General features: G+C 41.7%; 2 protein-coding genes across 3 annotated transcripts; one reads left to right on the top strand and one right to left on the bottom strand.

The window, feature by feature from the left end:
• Positions 1-2,200: 2,200 nt before the first annotated feature.
• Positions 2,201-10,053, bottom strand: atp5f1c (ATP synthase F1 subunit gamma). Of its 2 annotated transcripts, XM_034163584.1 has the most exons (9): positions 9,944-10,053; positions 9,510-9,544; positions 5,858-5,989; positions 5,537-5,744; positions 4,070-4,213; positions 3,928-3,992; positions 3,682-3,837; positions 2,590-2,686; positions 2,201-2,306 (listed from the first exon to the last, which is right to left on the bottom strand). In XM_034163584.1, exons 1-9 carry the CDS (start codon positions 9,982-9,984, stop codon positions 2,303-2,305), a joined length of 882 nt encoding a protein of 293 aa, XP_034019475.1. In that variant the 5' UTR covers positions 9,985-10,053; the 3' UTR covers positions 2,201-2,302. The 2 variants fall into 2 exon arrangements, with proteins under 2 accessions (XP_034019475.1, XP_034019474.1); XM_034163583.1 differs by lacking the exon at positions 2,201-2,306 and having other exon boundaries at positions 2,586-2,686.
• Positions 10,054-11,740: 1,687 nt separating this feature from the next.
• On the top strand, positions 11,741-23,197 carry kin (Kin17 DNA and RNA binding protein). The gene is made up of 12 exons (XM_034163579.1): positions 11,741-11,980; positions 14,649-14,743; positions 14,843-14,886; positions 14,961-15,083; positions 16,398-16,582; positions 16,661-16,709; positions 21,504-21,555; positions 21,687-21,810; positions 21,893-22,012; positions 22,095-22,194; positions 22,492-22,592; positions 23,061-23,197. Exons 1-12 carry the CDS (start codon positions 11,867-11,869, stop codon positions 23,118-23,120), a joined length of 1,167 nt encoding a protein of 388 aa, XP_034019470.1. The 5' UTR covers positions 11,741-11,866; the 3' UTR covers positions 23,121-23,197.
• Positions 23,198-23,211: the final 14 nt, after the last annotated feature.

Genomic DNA, 23,211 nt, shown 5'->3' with positions numbered 1-23,211 from the left:
CAGACTTCCCTTTTATGACTGAAGCTGACAAACGAAAACAACCACGTGTAACAAAAGTACACTTCGAAGATTCAAGCTTCTCTACTATGGAAACCACCTGGACAACTGAGAGCTTTCACAGAAACATCTGCAACAAAAAGTACTTCAGGCTTCTCCTCCTAAAACAGACTGATTTCTTAGCAGACAGCACAACCTGGTGGACATATTAGTGAGCTGCAGAAGTACTAACTGGGATTGAGAAGTCTGGGTCCCACTAAATAATGAAGGATGAATAATGAGCCACGCAGCATGCTTTCCTTTTTGCTACAAGAGGACATATTCAACTATGGTGGGAGAACAGTGGCTCTTAGAGACATTATCTTCAGTTAACGAGGCTCCTCTCTGAGCATGGCGCCAATTTCAAGATGTTCAAAATTTAGCAACAGTGCGGGGGAGTTTGTGTACGAGGTTATGGTGCTCACAGAGCTGCTAAAAGCTTGTTAACCCTAACGCAGGACCTGAGAGGCTGTTTTGGAGCAGCTGCCCTCTTGCGCACACAATTCCACCTGCTCTGTGCACTGGACGCTGTATAAAATAATTATTTTGTAGCAGATTCATCAACTTCTGCCAAACCTTGGATGCTGAAAACACCTCTAATCGCTTCTGGAATCACAGAGGACTGTTTCATCTGGATGCTTTTTTTCCCCTCTTTCCTGCTCCACGAGGAATGTATTTTGAACAGCTTAAGGTAACTATCTTTAATGTTTTTATAGCTTGATAAAACAGTTCCTAGCTGTTAAGGTATGCTTATGTTTGATTTAATAGCTTGTTAAAGATCACATGAGCTCCGCTGTGTGCACGCACTGAGGCAGTGACTCATGCTTCTAACGAGCATTTAGGCAGAACAGCAGCTCATAAAAGAGTGATTTGTCAGTCAATAACAGATGAACACAAAGTTAAAATTTGGATGTCTGTGTGTTTAAAGCCGCGGAAGAAATAACTCCAGTGATGCTGCTAAAAGCAGCGCAGAGCTGTGCAGCCACACAGAAGGAGAGCGCGCAAAAGCCCGATTTTGAAGCCATAAAACAAAGTTAAAAGTTGTATCACGGTGTGAAACTGACTGTGTTTAAAGCCGGGGAACAAATAAAGACAGCAAGCCACAGATGGAAAGGAAGCCAGTGAGAAGGAGCACAGAGGCAGCTGTCTAGGAACCCTTGGCTCTGTTCCAGCTGGTCTGGTGCATTACAGGTGGACAGCAGCCTGGCGCACAGTGCCCAACCACGGGTCTGTACTGGAGCGTCTATTTTTGGACTGCATTTAAAAAATGTGACATCTTTAAATGCTGCTGTGAATCTGTGACTTGAAAACTCACACTTTAAAGGGACCAGGTGTGGGAGGGCTGGAGGTTTGGACCAAAGCCATTCCTAAACATGTGCCAACATCGCATCATCATGGCGCTATCACGGCGCTACGTGGCTGATGCGAGCCATTTGAGGCGCTGTTGACAAGTCGGTCATGGCTCACTAGAGGCTGCTATGTGGCACGTGGGGTACAGAGAGGCACCTTAGTAGCGGATACGTGATAGATGAAAACGTGGGTCATTCTTCGAATAATCGCTGACACACCCATGTGTGGCTCATTATTCATGGCTTATTATTCAGGGGAACACAGGCTTAAAACTGATGCAAATCCTCACACTGGAGGAACTGAATCCAGATGATTAGATTTATTTTAAAACCCCACTTAGATGAAGCAATCAAAACAGTTTGTAATCAGTTTGATCGATAACCTGATCAGTCCTTTCAGCACAAAATAAGAAGAGTAGAAGTAGGGCCAGAGTCTTACAAGAGCTGGTGAACAATGTGCCCCCAGATCAGGATTTACCCGATACTTTGGATCCAGAAAAGATCCTCATTTGACAAAACTATAATTTTCAAAATCCTGCGTTGATCCCTTTAACAAAAAGGTGACATTTTTCATTTGACGTGTGATCAACTTTAACTCAATCTCATTTGTAGAAGTTGCTGTTACATGGTTCAGACACGAGGCTGCGCAAAAAACAAAGATTAATAGTTTGTGAAGTTTCAGTTGATTTATTTTTTTATTGTAGCATTTTGTGCAGCTGTGGATGCTGATTTTGGAGGATTTTCCAGTAACACTAATCTTTAAGGTGAAAACAGATTCCGAATCAGATGGACGGTACGACTGTACGTCTTTTTAGAGGTTTATTTTCTTCATGTATTTTACAAATAGAAGCACAAACGTTTACAAACAGCACATCTGGCTGAAGAGCTGTAGGCAACGAAATAACCACGTTGCCCGTTTATCTGCAGAGAAAGAAGAAGAAGAATGTAAGAACACGGAAGGAGTAAAGTTCTAAAATACTGCAAAGCTAAAGTACATCTGGTTTGTACGGAGTATCTACATCAGACTCAGAGTGAATCAGTCAGGACGGGCGTTAACACTGCAGTGTACTCTACACGGTGTTACCTCCTCATTCCCTGAGGTCAGTGCATCAAAAAATTTAAACAAAGATGGAAAAAATGAGGAACATTTGTCAAGAAATAAGATCAGTACAGGGTAAAATGTTTGACTGTAGCCCCGACTTACAGAGCAGCGGCTCCAGAGATGATCTCAATGAGCTCCTTGGTGATGACGGCCTGTCTGGTTCGGTTAAAGGTCAGGGTCAGCCGGTCAATCATCTCAGCTGCAGGGGAAGTTGGGGGGGAAGAAATCCAATTCATTCTTTAAGTTAACAAGATAGCAGAAGCTTAGCTTGATGTTGCAAACCTACAGTTCAACAACTGCTCCATCAACAAAAAGCAAGAGCGACAACCAAGCAGAGAGCCAAGTACACCTCTCTGTGCAGGAACTTTGCGATGTCATAAAGCTGCTTTTTGAGATGTGGAAGATTTAGATTCAGATCCGGATGTGCCTTAAAGTGTGATCAATTCTTGCCTAATCCAAGAACCATGTGTGGACTGAACCTGACAAACTTATCCTCTCCCAGATGGTAACTGGGGCCGTCACATTAGCAGATTAAAAACAAGATGCTTTTATCTTAAATCTGAAACCGAATGATCCACTGGTATAAGCAACGGATTCATCGTCGTGTCCCGCAGCAGCCCGTACTCCAAGTTCTGGAAATGGAGAAACATCTCCACCTGGTGGGCATTTACCATTAATGCAGGTACAAAAGAATTTCACAAGGAGTTCCAGTTTAAGATCTGATGCACGGACAGTTTTAATGATGCAACATCTTCCTGTCGAATCAGATTTTACTTGCTGTCATTATCTCAATCAGGTTGTAAAATGTTTTCCCTCCAAAATCCTTATTTTTGTAATTACATTTGTTACTTATTTAGCATTTGGTTCTCCTCATTGAATAAACTTATTGGAAAATTTAAAAAAAACTCTTTATAAATACATTTGCTGAAGATCTAAGGGTTTAACCACTGAATCTGAAACATGACGGTAGATGTGTGAAAGGACGTGGAATAAGTCTCTTTGCCAAAGGGTATTCCATGTGACGTCAGTGACCCTATGGCCTTGGCGGAGGTTTGCGCTCTCCGAGGGCTTCTAGTTATTAATGGAATAAAGTTCTGAGACAAGCTGAGCTCAGAAGTCAGTAGATGGAGAAGACTGCATGCTGAGATTTTTGTGTGAAAGAAAACAGGTTTGCAGTGACACTGGCAGTCTTACAAGCATTCTTGCTGGCGCTGTCCATGGCGGTCATCCTGGCACTCTGCTCGCTGGCGGTGGACTCTCTCAGGGCCAGGTAGATGATGTTGACCAGGGCAAACTCCTGGTAGTTCCTCAGCACGTCAGCGTCAATGTCATCATAGATACTGAAGTTCTCTGATGAGGAGAACAGCCGTCAGTACATTTAGAGAGGAAACACACCAAAAAATCCAAATTTACAAAAAAAAAAAAAAAAAGGAGAAACACCTGAATTTGTAACTGTGTCATTGGAAAAGACCGGCTTCTGGTCAGTCTTGTAGGAGATAACAGACCTGCACCAGGACAAAAAAAAAATCATTCTGGTGATCAACAGTCCCTCAATTAAAAAGACATCAAACCTGAGCTGCACCTGAATTTGTTGTAGATAACGGAGCCCTGGTCAAACTCGTAGCCGGAGTTCAGCAGGTCGGTGGCGATGATGGAAGCATCTCCAAAGGTGGGCGGCTTGCGGCCGACTTCCTTACAGTTCAGCATGATGTGTTTTCCGTGAGTCCTGCAGCAGAAAAACAAGAGTGACAATTAAAGCGTCACAAACCCAGACAGTCACCACCATCACCACAAAGCAGCAGGTCAGAATCAGAAACACCTGCTGTGTGCGCTTTATTTCAGCTCTTTGTTTCTGACTTGCACAGGCCATCACACAACACAAATCATTGCCAAATGTGATAAAATGAAGCCAGCAGTTTGTGTGAATAATAAGGGTGTAACAATACCCAAAATCGTGGTGGCCAAGTGGTTAATGCGCTTGGTTTCAGTGCAGAAGGTTCCGGGTTCAAATCCCACCCCTGCCACATTTCTCCATGTAATGTGGAGTTGCGTCAGGAAGGGCATCCGGCGTAAAACCTTTGCCAATTCAACATGCAGATCCACCTCGGATTTGCTGTGGCGACCCCAGGTACAAACAAGGGAGCAGCCGAAGGGACTTACTAACAATATCCAAAATCAGATTGGTACATACCTAGGTTTTGCGGTCACAGTTCGGTTCATTTTCGGAACAGTATGGGAACAAAATGCAAAACCTAAATTTGCTTGTTGTTTAAACAAACAATTTATTGTAACATTATACAAACAGGAAAATAAAATAATTGCAAAGTGTTGCCTGGTAATACGTTAAATAAAATGTTCTCAAATGTATGAAATATTATTTTAAAAAATAAAAATACATTCCTAGTGAGTAAAACCACCTTAAAATATTTAGAACCACAAATAAACTTGATTCTTGGTTTGTTTATTTTGCCATTAAAAATTGGCCATCACTTATTAAAATAAAATAACTTCTCCTGGCCAGTCTGGGGACTATTTAATCACAGTGCAGCAAATGAGGTCAGTAGGCTGAGCGAGTCCGAGTGAGGAGGATTGTAGGTATCCCTCCGCTCAGTGCTTTACAGGCTGCTGCAGGCTGCAGAGAAGCAGGTGACCCGCTGCCGCTCGGTGACAGGGACTTTCACTTTCAGTTGCCAAGCATCAGGAAAGTGTCCAGTAATGCTAGGAAAAGTAGTTAGATTTGTCGCTAGTCGCTTTTGAGAAAATAAGTCGTCAAGAGAGTTTGGAAAGTCGCCAGATTTAGTGAGTAAATCGGCAAGTTGGCACTGAATGTAAACATACATAACGCAAACTCACCCATCCACAGCACTGTACCGAACCGAACGTCCTGTACCGAAACAGTTCAATACAAATACATGTACCGTTACACCCTTAGTGAATAATAAACGTCAACAGTGTTGAGACATTTCATCCTTTGGTCAGTCGTGAGATGTGTTAAATCCAGTTCCACCGAAATCCGAGTCGGGTTTTGGTGTGCCATTTCCAGTGGTACCTGTACAGCAGGCCTCTCAGCTTGTCACCCACATTGATCAGCTTGACCTCTTTGCCAGATCCGGTCAGGTTGGCAATCTCAGTCTTAATGGCCTTGGCCACACTGGAGTGAATGGCACCACAGAGGCCACGATCAGAAGATACACCGATGATGAGGTGTTTGGAAACGTTCTCCTCCGATGTCTTAATGTCAGCCTTCTCATACATGGCTGGAGGACAGAACAAACCAGACTCTTAGTGGGTTCACGTTTTCTCACAGACTGGAAATAAACCATCAGCAAAAACAGACATTATGATGTTAAGAGTGACTCTGCGTACGTACCTAGAGCTCCAGTGCCGTAGACCCTGGCTGGTTTCAGCTGCCTCTCAGCACGAGCATACTTGGCGGCGGCCACCATTTTCATGGACTTTGTGATTTTCTGGATGTTCTTGATGGACTTCAATCGAATTGTGACTAGAAAACAAAGTACCACTTGCAACTGGACGTGATATAAGACAACAGACTGACTTTAAGAATCTTATCCAGTGTGTTAGTACTTAACCCTGGTTCATGCTTCACATGAGCAGTCTGACTCGTGAGCAAAGCTAGTTGCCATGAGCCAGGGAAGTGCTGTGCTCAAATTTGGTGTTTTGCCATTACCCATAATGCAATATTGCAGTCTCTCGAAGGCATGTCCACAGACTCAATGGAAGCGTTCTAGTTTGGTGATGATCTGTTAATCCCAAACTGTCTGTCCTTTCAGAGTATTTGAGCAAAAAGCCACTGAACAAAAGTTACCAACAGCTGCCACTGGCGTTGTTGATAGTCTGCAAAGTTTTGATGATCTTACAGTCATGTTCATAAAAGATCTTAATCATTATAGCACCCATAATGTGATGCCACAAATATCAGCAGACAGAATCCATAGCTTGTAGAGGCACCACACAGTCAGTAACAAAAACAATGAATGAAAACAAGAAAGTAGGTGAGAATATTCCCCAACAAAAAGGCCAAAAAGAAAAGTCTGTAAAATTTACCAAAACTCACCAACGATGTGACATAAAAAAAAGTGCACCTGAACATTACAAACTCAGACTCATTTACAAACAAAACATTTCAGTACAATACTCTTACAAATGTGAGAAAGAAAAAACAAAATAACCTTTCAAACACATGGTAAATTATTGAACTATTCTCAAGGTCGCGCTACATCACCAGGCAAAGTGGCCAATCAGAAGGCGAAAATTTGTGCTTTCGTGACTGTCCGCTCGGTGACAACATGCTCATTCTGTATGCTGTTTTATTGAAATCAGCTGTTTGTTTTTTTTGTCTGTAACTTGCTTCTAACGGTCATCTGGCAGCTATCACTGCTTCAAAAGGTGAGATTTACACAAGCAAAGTGCTGCAAAGCTTACTCTTATAGTAGACAAAAGCCCAAACCGGAAATGGCACAAAACAACCAGGAAATGGCAAAAAAAAAAAAAAAAAAAATCACAGTCCAGAAATGGCACAAAAAATCAGCCCATAGGGGAAAAAGCCACAAACCAGACAGCACTGTCATAAAAAGGTGTAACGGGTCCACTTTGAAGCTTGAACCAACAAAGCAGTGCTCCGACCCGCTGCATCGTTGGTGCTCTTCTTCGCTGCATTTCAGAAGCAGCAAGTCCGCTTCTTAACTCCTCTCAAAGCCATTTAAAGATGCCAATCATGAGTCACTTTTGTGCGGATTAGTCACAAACTGGGGCTCTTGTCTTGTTGCAATCAAGAGACAGGAATCGTCCTCCGATTCATTTGAACAGCTCCAAATGTTGCGCGGCTCTGACGAGTCACGTTAGAGTCCGACCGGAATTATTAACTTCAAAGCAAATCACTGTTTAAATCAAATGACACCTCTTTCTAAGCATTGTAATATTAACTACAATCAACCAAAATGTTTTTTCCTCCCAAAATGAGAAGTCATCTGTTCTTTATGAATGACATTGATGCTGATGTGCAGCTCAGCTCAGAGGCTATGGAGTGACATTTATGCCATTAATGTCTGAAAGGAAATGCTTTTGACAAAAAACTACAGATTTTGTTTATTTCTATTTATGTCCAGAGATCAAGGATCCAGTGACCAATTTCATATTTATTAACTTCTATCCATCCATCCATTTTCTTCCGCTTTATCCAGAGTCGGGTCGCGAGGGCAGCAGCTCAAGCAAAACCGCCCAGACCTCCCGATCCACACACACCTCCCCCAGCTCCTCCGGGAGAACCCCAAGGCGTTCCCAAGCCAGCCGAGAGATATAGTCCCTCCAGCGTGTCCTGGGTCTTCCCCGGGGCCTCCTCCCAATGGGACGTGCCCGGAACACCTCTCCAGCGAGGCGTCCAGGGGGCATCCGGAAAAGATGCCCGAGCCACCTCAACTGACTCCTTTCGATGTGGAGGAGCAGCGGCTCGACTCCGAGCTCCTCACCCTATCTCTAAGGGAGTGCCCAGCCACCCTGCGGAGGAAACTCATCTCGGCCGCTTGTACTTGCAATCTCGTTCTTTCGGTCATGAGCCAAATCTCATGACCATAGGTGAGGATTGGAATGTAGATCGATCGGTAAATCGAGAGCTTTGCCCCCCTACTCAGCTCTCTCTTCACGACGGTCCGATACAGCGACCGCATCACTGCAGACGCTGCACCAATCCGTCTATCAATCTCACGCTCCATCCGTCCCTCACTCGTGAACAAGACCCCGAGATACTTAAACTCCTCCACTTGAGGCAAGGACACTCCACCAACCTGAAGAGGGCAAAGCACCTTTTTCCGGTGGAGAACCATGGCCTCGGATTTGGAGGTGCTGATTCTCATCCCGGACGCTTCACACTCGGCTGCAAACCGCCCCAGTGCACGCTGAAGGTCCTGATTTGACGAAGCCAACAGAACCACATCATCTGCAAACAGCAGAGACGAGATTCTGTGGTTCCCAAACCAGACCCTCTACACCCTGGCTGCGCCTAGAAATTCTGTCCATAAAAATAATTAACAGAACCGGTGACAACCGGACTCAATAAAATGTTAACATAGAAAACCTGAAAAGCCTACTTTTAGTACACAGAAAATTCACAGGAGGTATTGATAAGGGAATCAATAAGAAATCGGATTGATAAGTGGAACCATTAATGGCATCAGTATTGATAAAATGTGAGTATTCCTAGGATTGTAATTAACTTACCTGAGTATTTTAAAGTAGAAAATATTTGAAAACATAAACTGCCCATTACTGAAGTCCTACATTGTTTTGTTTTTTTCCACAAAGAAAGGCCAGAAAAGCTGTGTGACATTTGCAGCTGTGATTCGCAATTATGCCAAAAAATGTATGTGGGACTGATCTCTAATTCAAAAGACAAATATGCCTTCTACAATTTCAGTTTTTTAAATTTACATTTCATCTCTATGACAAATACATAAATAAATAAATGGAGCACTGCGATAAACTAATGAACACAGTGTTTCTTCAATAATTTGTTTTTTATTTCTAAAGTTTCAACTATAATTTAAATCTCAAGGAACATGTAGAGTACAGCATAGAGAGGGTGAAGGGCTAAAAACCTCTTTACATTATTAAAATATTGTCATAAAAAAGAATCGTAACTTCAGTTGTTAAATAGCCCCATTACTTTGAGGTTCTGCAACCATTATTAAATTTTAAATTATTGTTTGATGATATATACACAGATAGTGACGAGCTTCCCTCAATGTCAGCGACATCAAACATATTATACTAAGATGACCAGAAATGAACCATTGTACATTAAATTGACTTTATTGACCCCCTTTGAAAAGTGACCAAATTACATGTATTTGCATGAACTCTGATGTTCTCACCGAGAAAACCAGGCCCCTCGAGGTAAACAGCCTGGATACCGACCTTGAGAACAGATTATATTAGAAGATGATTTGGGTGCACTGCTGATTATTATGGCTGCATTTTCTTAATAAATGTGCACATAAAGTACTTACTGTCCTTCAAGGTGGCCATGCTCCTGACCTGCCCACTGCGAACAAAAAGGAATTCATCTGAAATCTTACACATGAAATTAAACTCTTTATTCCACAGGGAGACACAACTAGTGAGCCAGGTCTGACAGCTAACCTGTTACAACCAATGTTTCCCCTTTAATTGTCTTTTCTTGAAAATGTCAGAACTTTCTAACATATATAAGTGTCAGCGTGGCCTTAGTCTGTGATTAACTTGGCTCTAAACTGTCATTAGCATTAGCTTAGCCTGGAGCCGGCCATTCATATTAGCCTCGGCCCGAACGTTAGCACGTCCTTGTTCACATTTTCCGCTACAGCTTCAATACTTTGTCCGATGAACACACTAAAGAATTATCGCTTGAAAACAAAACAACCTAAAGCATAAAGTTTAAAAATGCAAGAATTTTCGGCGCTACCATTGTGGAGAACAAACCAAAGCGCTGCTCCGAGCGAACATCTCGACTGCTGAAGGTCAGAGGAGACCGAGTGCGCACGCGCCACTTCAAGGCGGGACGGATCAGTGCTGCGTTCAGGACTACCGGAAATATCGAGACGCGGTATTTTAATGAATAGGAGCATTTTTATTTTTATTTTTTAAGTAATAGTTATTTTCTCATGAAACAGCTTACTGCGCTACAGTTTTACAGCCCTAAGTGTCACCATCCTTCTCCCTATATACCCTGGGTCCCTCCTCTGCACGTGTCCAAACCATCTCAGTCTCTCCTCTCTGACTTTGTCTCCAGACTGTCCCACCTGAGCTGTCCCTCTGATGTGTTCATTCCTAATCCTGTCCATCCTCGTCACTCCCAAAGAGAGTCTCAACAGCTTCAGCTCCACCCCCGTCTTTTTGTTAGTTCCACCGTCTCTAAACCGTCCAACATAGCTGGTCTCACTACTGTCTTGTAAACTTTCTCCTTCACTCTTGCTGATATTCTTGTCACAAATCACTCCTGCCACCTTTCTCCACCCACTCCACCCTGCCTCCCCTCTCTACCACACTCTCCATTACTTTGGACAGTTGACCCCAAGTATTTAAACTCATCTACTTCCACCACTTCTACTCCTTCTAAATGCACTATTCCACTGGGCTCCCCCTCATTCACATACATGGACTCAGTCTTGTTCCTACTGACTTTCATTCCCCTTCTCTCCAGAGCATATCTCTCCAGACTAGACTCAACCTGCTCTCTACTCTCACTACAGATCACAATGTCATCTGCAAACATCATAGTCCATGGGGACTCCTGTCCATCACCACTGCCAACAAGAAAGGACGTAGAGCTGATGCTTGGTGTAATTTTTTACAACTGCTAATATGGATAATTATTATTACAATTTAATTTTGTTTTTGTTTTTTAACAGTGATGTTTGTGATTTTGCTTTATTTTCTTGTTATTATTTAGTTATTTTCATTAGATGTGCTTTGTGTGCATTTTCTGTACATTTTTGTTTATATGTTCCTTGTGATAAATTTAAAGCTAATTTTAAACATATTCACTTTTATCTTTGTCCTCATTGCAGTAACACACTCAAATTTCAATGTATTTCATGTATCATTTTGAATATTGGTTGATTAATTTGTTATTATCAGGGTAAACAAAATTATGCATATTTTTATTTCTACCTTTGAGATGATTCATCAAAATGCACTTTGCAATAATGTCTTCTCCCTATACTTTAGAAAAAATATGTTCTTTAAACTTTGTTTTAAAAAAAATGAGGTCTTTATTGAAGCAGGATTGAACAGACATCACAAACCAACAACCCCAAACATCTAGAGAAATATAATAATAACAACAACAATAATAATAATAATAATAATAATAAATTTAAAAAATCCCTAAGCGCTCTACAAAGACATCATACAAATCAATTACTATCATTTTTTTTAAATGGCAACATATAAATACATGTATTTTTAAAAACGTTTAACAATGCAAAAAACTAAAATTAAAATGCCAACACTGCTGACTGACAGAAAAAATAGCACAATTATTTATTTAAGGAATTATTCCATTTAGTTTAGTTAGATTTTATATGTTTTACAGAATTATAGAAAAGGGCCAAATCATTTTTAAAAAACTATGACTGATTTTCTTTAAACTTTGTTAAAAATTCAAAAAAATGTGTCAGACCACAAATTTACCAGGGCCATGAATGTTGCAGATGATATCGCGAGATTTGTTTGCTGCTTCGTGAAGTTATGACGCTGCTCAGACGGAAGTTGTCCGGTTAGCGGTGGGTGTTTGTTGTTTAGCTAAATTTCAAGCTGATTTAGTCAGGTTTTTGGTTTATTGCGCTGTTTATTCCATATCTTATGTTACTTAAAGTTTGTCGGAATGGGGAAAGCGGATTTTCTCACTCCAAAGGCCATAAGCAACAGGATAAAAGCCAAAGGTCTCCAGAAGCTTCGCTGGTACTGTCAGATGTGTCAGAAACAGTGTCGAGACGAGGTGAGAAAAACGGCATCAAATATTTGAGTTTTGTTTATTACATTTTACTGCTACAACCTGTGGTGTGATATTTGCTGCAAAACTTGTGACAGTTACGACTCAAATTAGGGTGCAACGATTTACCCAAACTGACCCAAAAATATGAGTAAACGAAGTACTTGTATTTATTTACGGAAATGCGCTCCGTTGTCAAAACGGTAGATTAAAAGCAAACGGAACTCACCTTTGTAGACGTGCAGCGGAAAGAACTGCCCCCCAAATAAAATAGCCAGTACTCACAAACGTACAGTTTCAGCCATGGAAAAAAGAGGAAAAAGACCATCCAGAAGCCAGCATCTGTGATGGTATGGGGGTGTGTTAGTGCCCATGGCATGGACAACTTACACATCTGTGATGGTATGGGGGTGTGTTAGTGCCCATGGCATGGACAACTTACACATCTGTGATGGTATGGGGGTGTGTTAGTGCCCATGGCATGGACAACTTACACATCTGTGATGGTATGGGGGTGTGTTAGTGCCCATGGCATGGACAACTTACACATCTGTGATGGTATGGGGGTGTGTTAGTGCCCATGGCATGGACAACTTACACATCTGTGATGGTATGGGGGTGTGTTAGTGCCCATGGCATGGACAACTTACACATCTGTGATGGCACCATCAATGCTGAAAGGTACATCCAGGTTTTGGAGCAACACATGCTGCCATCCAAGCAACGTCTTTTTCAGGGACGTCCCTGCTTATTTCATCAAGACAATGCCAAGCCACATTCTGCACGTGTTACAACAGCGTGGCTTCGTAGTAAAAGAGTGCGGGTACTAGACTGGCCTGCCTGCAGTCCAGACCTGTCACCCATTGAAAATGTGTGGCGCATTATGAAGCGCAGAATACGACAACGGAGACCCCGGACTGTTGAACAACTGAAGTCGTACATCAAGCAAGAATGGGAAAGAATTCCACCTACAAAGCTTCAACAATTAGTGTCCTCAGTTCCCAAATGCTTATTGAGTGTTGTTAGAAGGAAAGGTGATGTAACACAGTAGTAAACATACCACTGTCCCAGCTTTTGTGAAACCTGTTGCAGGCATCCATTTCAAAATGAGCAAATATTTGCACAAAAACAATAAAGTTTATCAGTTTGAACATTAAATATCTTGTCTTTGTGGTGTATTCAATTGAATATAGGTTGAGGAGGATTTGCAAATCATTGTATTCTGTTTTTATTTACATTTTACACAACATTCCAACTTCATTGGAATTGGGGTTGTACAATAACTGAAGTCTGGGAGAATCACTGTGCAGTACAGCATATGCAAGGAATTACAAACAAATCTTTTACTTTAAATAAAATGCCAATACTTTTACCAACAGTCCTTCTTATATAATCTATATCAGGTTTCCAATTTAAGTTTTCATCTAAAACACCACCAATAAACTTAACTTCATTGACTCTTTCAGTAATAACACCATCAATGGTCATTCTCACATCATGTTTTTCGGCAAACAACAAAAAAAAATTATATTTGTGATGATTCGCACATCATGAATAAACACCACCATACATATAAGTTGCACCACAGTATAACTCACAGGACATCAAAACCTTTTAAGTGTAGCACAACTTAAAGTATCAGCAATTGTGTTTTACTGTCATTTTAATATTGTGTGATCATTTACAGTTGTGTTGGTGTGATACTCTACTGGCCAGTACACTTGCAAAGTCATTATTATTCTAGAATTAAAAAATAGCTCACATATTCACTTTTGTTGGAACTGATTTCTTGTTGACATGCCAATAAAAAGGGGGAGGGGCATCAAGCACTACTTTTATTATAACTCTGGGGATGCCTCAAAGGTTTCCACAGTACTGTCTATAATTTTATTTATTTGCCTCTGTACACCAGCACAGTTGGGGTACGTTCGTAAATGACATTATCCCTCCAGTCACAGCCACAGAAGCCTGTAACTCTTACAGAGTTGTCTTGGTGGCTTCCTTCACTTGTCTCCTTCTTGCACGTTCACTCAGTTGAGAACTGCCTCCATCACCACACTGTTCATATTTCGTAGTAACTGATGTGATGTTTAAATTTAACCTTTATTTAAGCAGGTTAGTCCCATTGAGATCAAGGCCTCTTTTACAAGGGAGGCCTGGACAATTATAAAGTTTCCAGTCCATCTAACCTGCATGTCTCTGGATGTGGGAGAGGGAACCCACACAAACGGGGAGAACACACAAACTCCACACAAAGGATAAAGGTGGGAATTGACCCCATGACCTTCTTGCTGTGAGGCAACAGTGCTAACCACATATTCAGTGACTTTGGAGTGTTGAGGTGACTTGTCTCGAAAACTGGCTGTAAAATTGATGCTTTGTACTAAAATAATATTTATGTTTAGTTTGACCAGTTACTTTTTTAAAGCTTAAAATCTACTCTATTGATGGTTTCATTTCAGCTCCATTTGTGGTGGTGTATAAAGGCAAAATTATCAAAATTGATAGTGTACTAAATACTTCTGGAGCCTATCTATCTCTGAAACATGTGGACAGATGAGAGAAGAACGAGCTTAAGTTACTGTGCCAGTGAAACTGTGCGGTGCATTTTCTGGTACCTTTGGTTTATTTCCTTTCTCTCTGTCTCTCACTGTTTATTTGAACTTGTTGGCAGAATGGCTTTAAGTGTCACTGCATGTCCGAGTCTCACCAGAGACAGCTGCTACTGGCCTCGGAGAATCCCACAAAGTTCATGGACTATTTCTCAAAGTAGGTTCACAAACTGCACCGATTCAGGGGGAAAAAATGAGCCCATTGGTGTTGTATTCAAGATACTTAAGTTTCTTTTTTTTGCTTTGTCTGTGCCAGTGAGTTCAAAAGTGACTTTCTGGAGCTGCTCAGAAGACGTTTTGGTGAGATTTCCCCTCACAGGTAATCATGTGTTTGTACAGCAGCGGTGCTCATTAAACTTTGTTTCTTCATCCAGGGACCAAACGAGTTCACAACAACATCGTGTACAATGAGTACATCAGTCACAGAGAGCATGTCCACATGAACTCCACGCAGTGGGAAACACTCACTGACTTCACCAAGTGGCTCGGCAGAGAAGGTGGGAGGAGGATGATCAGATTTACACTTCAGTCAATTTGTCTCTAAATGGTAAATGGACTGCATTTATATAGCGCTTTTCCATCTGTATCAGACGCTCAAAGTGCTTTACACATTCACCTCGACAGGGGTCAAAATACATTTTTTAACCCTAGTGACAAAAAAATTACTTGCACCAAAAAAAAGTTACTTGCACAACCAAAAGTCAGTCTTATATCAACCTTAAAACCCCTCCTCTGATGTGTCAGACTCTTCCTCTCTGGGGAGAGTTTGAGGGGAGAGCAGCAGCAGTGGCAGACAGTTTTTTTTTTCCACGCGTGTGCGCAAACGAATCGTCCATGAAGATTATTTTATTTATTAACTACACAGATGTATAATAAAACAAATGGTGACTGGTTTATAACACAATGATGACAAGAGTTTGAGGTGAGAGAAGAGTGAGGAACTGCAACGGCAGCCAGTTTTTTTTCCTTTGTTTACATGTGCGCGTGTGAACTAATCGTCCGTGAAGATAATTTTATTAACTACACAGATGTATAATAAAACAAAGGGTGACTGGTTTATAACACAATGATGACAGAGTTTGAGGGGAGAGAGTGAGGAACCGCAGCGGCAGCCAGTTTTGTTTTGTTTTTTTCTTTGTTTACATGTGTGCGCGCGAACAGGACAGGAGGTCCTCAAACTGGAGCTCCTGTAGCAAATAATGAAACTCCCCGAAATGGGAACGTCTCATGAGGATGTTGTGAACCCAGGGACAGCGCTGCTGGCGAGTGGCGACGTTTGTCAGCTTTCCACAACAAATAGAGCACAGCAACCCGCTGTGTGTGTGAGAGTCATAAAACGCAGGGAAGACGAAGACAACACACTGGAAATAGTTTTTTTTCTTTATCTATTCCTTTATTGGTTCATTCTACTGGTGCTTATAGTTGATAAAACTTGGATAAAGTTACTTGCACCAGTGCAAGTGCAGTATAAAATTACGTGCACCACTCGAATAATACGTGCACAAACTAGCACATGCACGTACTAATTCGAGCCCTGCCTCGATGTCAGGGTGCTGCCATACAAAGTATTCACTACACACCGGGAGCAAATAGGGAATTAAGGACCTTGCCCAAGGGTCTTTAGTGATTTTCCAGTTAGGCTGGGATTTGAACCGAGGATCCTCTGGTCTCAAGGCCAACACTTAACCTCTAGACCATCATCTCTCTCTCACTTTATAAAGTAACCACTTGCTTTGGAGCATCTCATCATGTTTTAAATTAATGCGTATAAAACTTGTGTAGAAGATTTTAAACGGTTGCTCTTCCTGTAGGTTTGTGTAAAGTTGACGAGACGCCTAAAGGCTGGTACGTCCAGTACATCGACCGCGACCCCGAGACCATCCGGCGCCAAGAGGAGCAAGCCAGGAAGAAGAAGCAGGACCTGGACGACGAGGAGAGGAGCGCCAAGTTCATTGAAGAGCAGGTCCGTCGAGGCCAAGATGGCAAAGAATCAGATGTGAGTAACACCAGAATCCAACCAATCACAGAGCAGCTTTTCTTTTCAAAATAAAATCAAGTTTTTGTTTCTCTGCAGGAAACTCCAGTTTACACAGAGCTCAAGCGTGAGAGCGAAGAAGAAAAAGGTTAGATTTGTATTCATTTATTTTGTGGTGGGGTGGTTGAATATGCGTGTGTGTGTGGTTTTTTTTTTTTTTTTCCTCTTTCATTTCGAATGTGAATTCGTGTCAAATCATTTGATTTGATTTTTTATTTGTGTGGGGGGAAAGAATTGAGGAAACACTTACGCAACATTTCTCATTGATGTACAGAAGACCTGGCAAGGAGACACACAGCTTTCCTTTATTTCTTCTGTTCACTTATCTTTACTTATTATTATTGGACTGGGAAGGAGAGGTGGAAATGTTTAGAACTTTAAACTCGTTTTAGTGGAGCAGATATGTGGATAAATTGTAACTTTGACAATAAAAGCATGAAATTTGGCACAGTGTTCGAGAATACCCTAAAGATCATTTTTGGCTTTGGGGCTTCACAGAGGCAGCCATTTTCCAAGATGGCCACCATGCATTGTTGTTTTATTAGCAGCTCAGGATCTAGACCACCAAGGGTCTTGATCCTGGTGCCTAATGCTACATTTTTAAGGATGAGGAATGCAGTGGTACTGTTTATATCCTCAAACAATAAGTCAGTGATATTATGGTTTTTCATGGACCATCACCGTGTCCACCACTGCAGCGTTTTCACATTAGCGCGTTAACTCCAAGAGCTTTCATCTGATTCTTTTTCAAATTATCTGGAAACATTCATGGCCCCCCGAGGATGAAGTTTATTGATTTTGGTGACCCTAGGACCTCCTCTCTAGCACCACCATTAGGTCAAACGTTTGAATTAGGATTAGTATGTCTTTAAAAGCTTTCATCTAAATCAATGAAATGTAATGGGGATTTTTTGTTTGTTTGTTTGTTTTTAATGACAACAAAAAAAAAGAGGTCACACAGTTACAGTGAATCCTGAAATGCAACACTTGCTCTGAAAACACAACTGCAGTGGTACAGTGACAACAAAAAGAGGTCACAGTTATAGTTAAATGCAACATTAGTTCTGAAAACACAAGCCATCACAGTGACAAAGCACAGTGCACTTAAACTCTGCCTTGAAACATTTGCACTTTCCACTGCATCCCTTATTGCATCCACAGCAGAGGAGTTCACGGCAGGCTCTTGTAGATTCTGGTGATATAAGAAGTTCAGCTATGGTCTTGTATCCTTCCCCATCTCTGCCACAAGTTGAATTAGCTGGACATTTCAGTATCTCATCTCTATGTTCCTGACACAGAACACATTTATTCCAGTCTGTGGTCAGGCACTGTGTATCTGACATTCCAGGCTCAGTAGGGTCCACTAACTTGAATAGTTTGGCCGTTGTCTCACAATTCACTATGCAACTTAAAGAACAGTATGTACTAGCTCTAGCACCACCAATCCAGCATCAGCTGAAACCACCAGGAAGGTACGTCAGCTGTGAGCACAGTCACATGGAAGAGTACAGTTAAGGCCCCCTGACACTTACATGACTGAGCCGTGCACTTGCACGCACTCTGCCGTAGAGGAGAGTAAACTCCTTTCAACCCCAACGTAAACTGTGTGTGGCTTCATGCAAGTGTGCAAAGAAAATTTTGAAATGTTCAGAATCTCCATCACGCATTAATAACGTGAACTTCACATGAACATTGTGCAAACAATTTAAAAAAACTGCAGGGGAGTGCGAGTGATTGCTTCAGTGCACACCGTGCAGCTCATCTGAACAATTCTAATGAGATGTTAAATCTTTCATAAACATAATTTTACAGCTACTCATAAGAAAGAAGGAACATTCAACTGTTTTACCAAGCCATTACAATATAAATATTACGAACAGCTTTTAGACAGATCCAATACATTCTCTACATCATGGAGCAGACGAGAGAGAGAGAGAGAGAGAGAGAGAGGAAAAAGGTCCAGCTGCAACCGTCCTCTGTGATTCCGGAAGCAATTAGAGGTGTTTTCAACAGCCAACTCCGACAGAAAATGATTAATCCGCCATGAAAATAATTATTTTATATAAGCAGTGTACTAAAGCGCTGCATCCAGTGGGGAACACAGCAGGTGAGATTGTCGCGGCGAAGTGTGTGCAAATGTGCGGATCAAAGTTGTGCAAGTGTCAGGGCACCTTTAGCTGCAACAGACCAGTCAAGGTCAGCTGAAAGCAGACAAATGTGCATACAGATTAGTCCCAAAAATTGAGATCGGCGTTGGACCCAAACTAACTGAATACTGATGTTTTGACCAATGAAATAACATATTCAAATCAGTTTGAAATATGCTGTGTATGTACTCACAGCCCCTTCATAAATGCTTGCTACTCATCTAGATTTTTTTATGTTAGCCAAATATGTTAGCTAGCTAGCTTGCTTAATAATGAGGATTAATTAACACAGTGCTGGTATAAATGCATTTAATTAAAACCTTTTACATGTTCATTGTTGAGTATTGAGAAAAACTGCTTGTGTGTTTCTTGCAGCAATCAAATCTGCACCAACAAGTCTTGCTGCAGAGAATAGTGGATGACAAAAAGCTGCTGCGGGTCACACTATTTTTAGGGCTCCCTCTACTGGATAATTCTTGTAAACATTAATGAAGCATTGATGAAGTAGGGTATTGTGCTATACTCTCATTAGTCACCTGTATAAATCTGTATAATATCACCATTATTACATATTTTAATGGTTTTGCAATTATTTAATTACCTGGATACTAGCCATATGTTGTTACGTAGCTGCTAGCATGTTGTAAATAGTACTGCTGCATTCCTCATCCTTGAATATGTAGGAATAGTCACTGAAATTAAGAGCCTTGATGGTCTAGAGCCTGAGCAACTGATTAAAAACAACCTGCAGCAGCCATCTTGGAAAATGGTTGCCTCTGCGATGCCCCTATAGCCAAAAATGATCTGGTTGGTATGCTCTAACTGTGTACCATATTTCATGCTTTTATCGTCAAAGTCATGATTCACCTCATATCTGCTCCACTATTTCCAAACATTTGAAGTGTGTTCCAAGAGAAATATTCCATTTTGAAGCCAACCACCTTTGCAACACTTTTATATATATACGAGGTCTGTCAATAAAGTAACGGTCCATTTTTTTTTTTTTTTTATTATATGGATTTGAATCACGTGCGATTGCATCACACAAGGTTGAACCCTCTTGCGCATGCGTGAGTTTTTCCATGCCTGTCGGTGACGTCATTCGCCTGTGAGCACGGCTTGTGGGAGGAGCGCTCCACCCCCCTCGTCGGATTTTTTCCTGAGAGAAAATGGCCGAACGCTTGGAGCAGCGCTACTGCATTAAGTTCTGCCAGAAACTTGGCGACAGCCAGGCAGAAACGATTCGGAAAATCCACACGGCTTTTGGAGATGAAGCCATGAGCATCACACGGATTAAGGAGTGGTACAACCGGTTTAAAGACGGGCGCGTAACGGTGGCGAGCGAGCCGCGCTCCGGTCGGCCATCAACGAGCCGAAATGACGAGATCGTTTCTAAAGTGCACGCTGTGGTTATGCGGGATCGTCGTGTGACTGTCCGAGAAATTGCAGAGGAAGTGGACATTAACAGGACTTCGGCACATTCCATCGTGACGGAAGATCTGGGCATGAAACGAGTGGCGGCGAAGTTCGTGCCAAAGTTGCTGACGGCGGAGCAAAAGCAACATCGTGTTGAAGTCTCACAGGACATGCTGGACTCCATTCACACTGATCCCAGCTTTATGGACACTATAATCACCGGAGATGAGTCCTGGGTGTATGGGTACGATCCGGAAACGAAATTCCAGTCGTCACAGTGGAAGCATTCCACGTCGCCAAGACCGAAGAAGGCGCGCCAAGTGCGCAGCAAGATAAAGGTAATGCTGACTGTTTTTTTTTACTCCTGTGGTGTGGTACACCACGAGTATGCTCCACAGGGTCAAACAATAACAAAAGAGTATTATAGGGATGTCCTCCGTCATCTACGTGATGGTGTGCGGCGCAAGAGACCGGAGTTGTGGGCCAGAGGAAATTGGCGCCTCCACCACGACAACGCGCCAGCTCATTCCTCTCATTTAATTCAGACTTATTTGACCAAAAACCAGACTCCGGTGGTTCAACAGGCACCTTACTCCCCTGACATGGCCCCTTGCGACTTCTGGCTCTTCCCAAAACTTAAAATACCATTAAAAGGAACCCGATTTGAGACAAGAGAGGACATCATGGCTGCGACGACGGCGGAGCTGCGCGCCATCCCGAAAAAGGCGCTTTTGGAATGCTTCCAACAATGGCGACACCGCTGGGAGAAGTGTGTGGAGTCCCAAGAAGAGTACTTCGAGGGTGATTAGGTTTCCAACCCTCCAGGTAAGCCAGTTTTTTTTTCCCAGCCAATGGTCCGATACTTTATTGACAGACCTCGTGTATATATATATATATATATATATATATATATATATATATATATATATATATAAAATTATTGTTTTAATTACCATTACTAATGTGAAAAAGTGATTAGATTTTCAGTGCATGGCAAATGCTGATTGTTAGGGTTTTGTGATCATTTTTCATTTAGAAATGAGAACATTTTGGCTTCTCTTTGATATGTCAGAGTTATAGATTAAACACATGCAGGTGCACTATTTGATACCACACACATTGTGCTTCATGGCTGACTTGGAGCATGATTAAAATCTATCTGTTGATGATTGGTGACCAATCCTCCAATTTTCTCCGAAGCAGGATCAAGATTCTATGGGTTTTCGTGGACTTTTGTTTTTCAATCAAAGACTGATGTGGTCATTTAAAAAATATTTTTGTCTGCTCTCTGCATTCATTGCCATGTTTTCTCCTTGCAGTTGTGTTCAACCTGGGTGCCTGTTCCTCTGGGGCGGGTCCTTCCAAGTCAAGGTACAGACTGTCATTTCTGCCACGTGGCAGTTTGCATTATCCCGTGTATAACCACCTGTTTTTACTGTTAATTCTGTGTACGACTGTTTGCATCGTGTTGTGCAGAAACGGCTGTTTTTATGTGTGTGCAGTGCTGTTCTTGGTGCTAGTGCTCTGAAAGCATCAGCCTCCTCAATCAAGAGAAAAGATGTGTCCTCTGGTTCAGACTCGAAGGAGAAGAGGAAGAAGAAATCTGCCCTGGAGGAGATTATGGAGGTAACCGGTGACTGGTGTTTACCTGTGGTTAGTGGTTAGTTGATTGCAGATGAGTAGTCAGTTGTGGCGTCTTTGTATCCAGCTGGAGGTGAAGAAGCAGCAGTCGTTCAAAACAGACTACTGGTTGCAGCCCAACATTGTAGTCAAAGTCATCACCAAGAGGCTGGGAGAGAAGTACCACAAGAAGAAGGCTGTCGTCATGGTAACTGAACTTGACACTTCTTTGGGGATGAGCACAGAGAACACAAAAAAGCTTTGATGCTTGTGGGATGTTTTTGTTGCAGGAGGTCCGAGACAAATACAGCGCGGTGGTGAAGATGATCGACTCCGGAGACAAACTGAAGCTGGACCAGAATCACCTGGAGACGGTCATTCCTGCACCAGGTAAACCTCCAAACACATACTCTCCCATGTGTCCTGAAATTGAAACTGCAGCCTTCCAGGTTATGTGCTAAGAAATTGTTTTTGATCAAACATTACTGGAAATAAATGTGGACAGAATGTGGACAGAAATCACAGGTCACATTCTCCTCTGCTGAGAAACACTTTGTGTTCAAAAACCAGAATCTCACCGTCCCTCACAAATAGTTTTTTTTTTTTTTCCCTTTTGTATTGTAAATGTTAAATCCTCTGGTTTCTTTTTCTCTCCTCTTTAGAATCATGTTGTTGAATCTCTTGCAGGTAAACGGGTTTTGATCCTGAACGGGCCGTACAGAGACACAGAGGCCCTGTTGGAGGGTATAGATGAAAAAAACTTTTGTGCTACACTCACACTCGACTCTGTAAGCAACTTGATACCTTCAACAGTTATTTCTTACTTGAATCTATTAAAAAAATGTTGGTGTAGTCTAAACTGACAAATTCCACTCAGTTTCTCAGACGCTCAAGTGAAATTTCAAACCTCTTCATGTAATGGTCCAATATATGCTTTTGGAATGGAATTAATTTCATTTATTATAAATATTCCTGTCAATCACTCATAGAAACTACTTTGACTGCATCTTCTAATTTAACACTTTGTGGGACAGATGTGCATTTTATGGTAAAAGTGCCACATTTTGCACATAATTATTTAACAGTCATGCCTTTTTTCTCATTTAAAAATGTAATTAATTTAAGAAGGATTTTTATTTTTTATTTTTTTCTCAATTTATTAATGCTTTTACCAAAAATGCACACCTGGTGAGTACATCCAGGAGAGACTCAGTCACATATTGTCTTGACGTCTGTGTTTTTTCTCTGGTCTTCAGGGTCACCAGAGGGGGAAGCGCGTGGACACTGCGTACGAGGACTTCTCTAAAATGGCATGAACGTCAGAGACTTTGTCATGTGACTTGCACAGATCCTTCCCTACCTGTACATACATATCCCAGGATGCATTGTGAGTGAGTTATGACAGAC

The sequence above is a fragment of the Thalassophryne amazonica genome, chromosome 22 (genome assembly GCF_902500255.1).
Source record: "Thalassophryne amazonica chromosome 22, fThaAma1.1, whole genome shotgun sequence".
Classification (NCBI taxonomy): domain Eukaryota; kingdom Metazoa; phylum Chordata; class Actinopteri; order Batrachoidiformes; family Batrachoididae; genus Thalassophryne; species Thalassophryne amazonica.
This window is presented reverse-complemented; position numbering and strand designations above follow the sequence as displayed.

What these genes read in the sequence shown, in the direction of transcription:
- kin (XM_034163579.1), top strand. Translation starts at nt 11,867, where the DNA reads ATGGGGAAAGCGGATTTTCTCACTCCAAAGGCCATAAGCAACAGGATA. An exon ending in AAGATGGCAAAGAATCAGAT is followed by an intron (nt 16,583 to 16,660) that starts GTGAGTAACACC and finishes GTTTCTCTGCAG; the next exon opens with GAAACTCCAGTTTACACAGA. An exon ending in CTACACTCACACTCGACTCT is followed by an intron (nt 22,593 to 23,060) that starts GTAAGCAACTTG and finishes TCTGGTCTTCAG; the next exon opens with GGTCACCAGAGGGGGAAGCG.
- atp5f1c (XM_034163584.1), bottom strand. Translation starts at nt 9,984, where the DNA reads ATGTTCGCTCGGAGCAGCGCTTTGGTTTGTTCTCCACAATG. An exon ending in TTGGTTTGTTCTCCACAATG is followed by an intron (nt 9,545 to 9,943) that starts GTAGCGCCGAAA and finishes TTTTGTTCGCAG; the next exon opens with TGGGCAGGTCAGGAGCATGG. An exon ending in CTGAGAGGCCTGCTGTACAG is followed by an intron (nt 4,214 to 5,536) that starts GTACCACTGGAA and finishes TTTCTGCTGCAG; the next exon opens with GACTCACGGAAAACACATCA.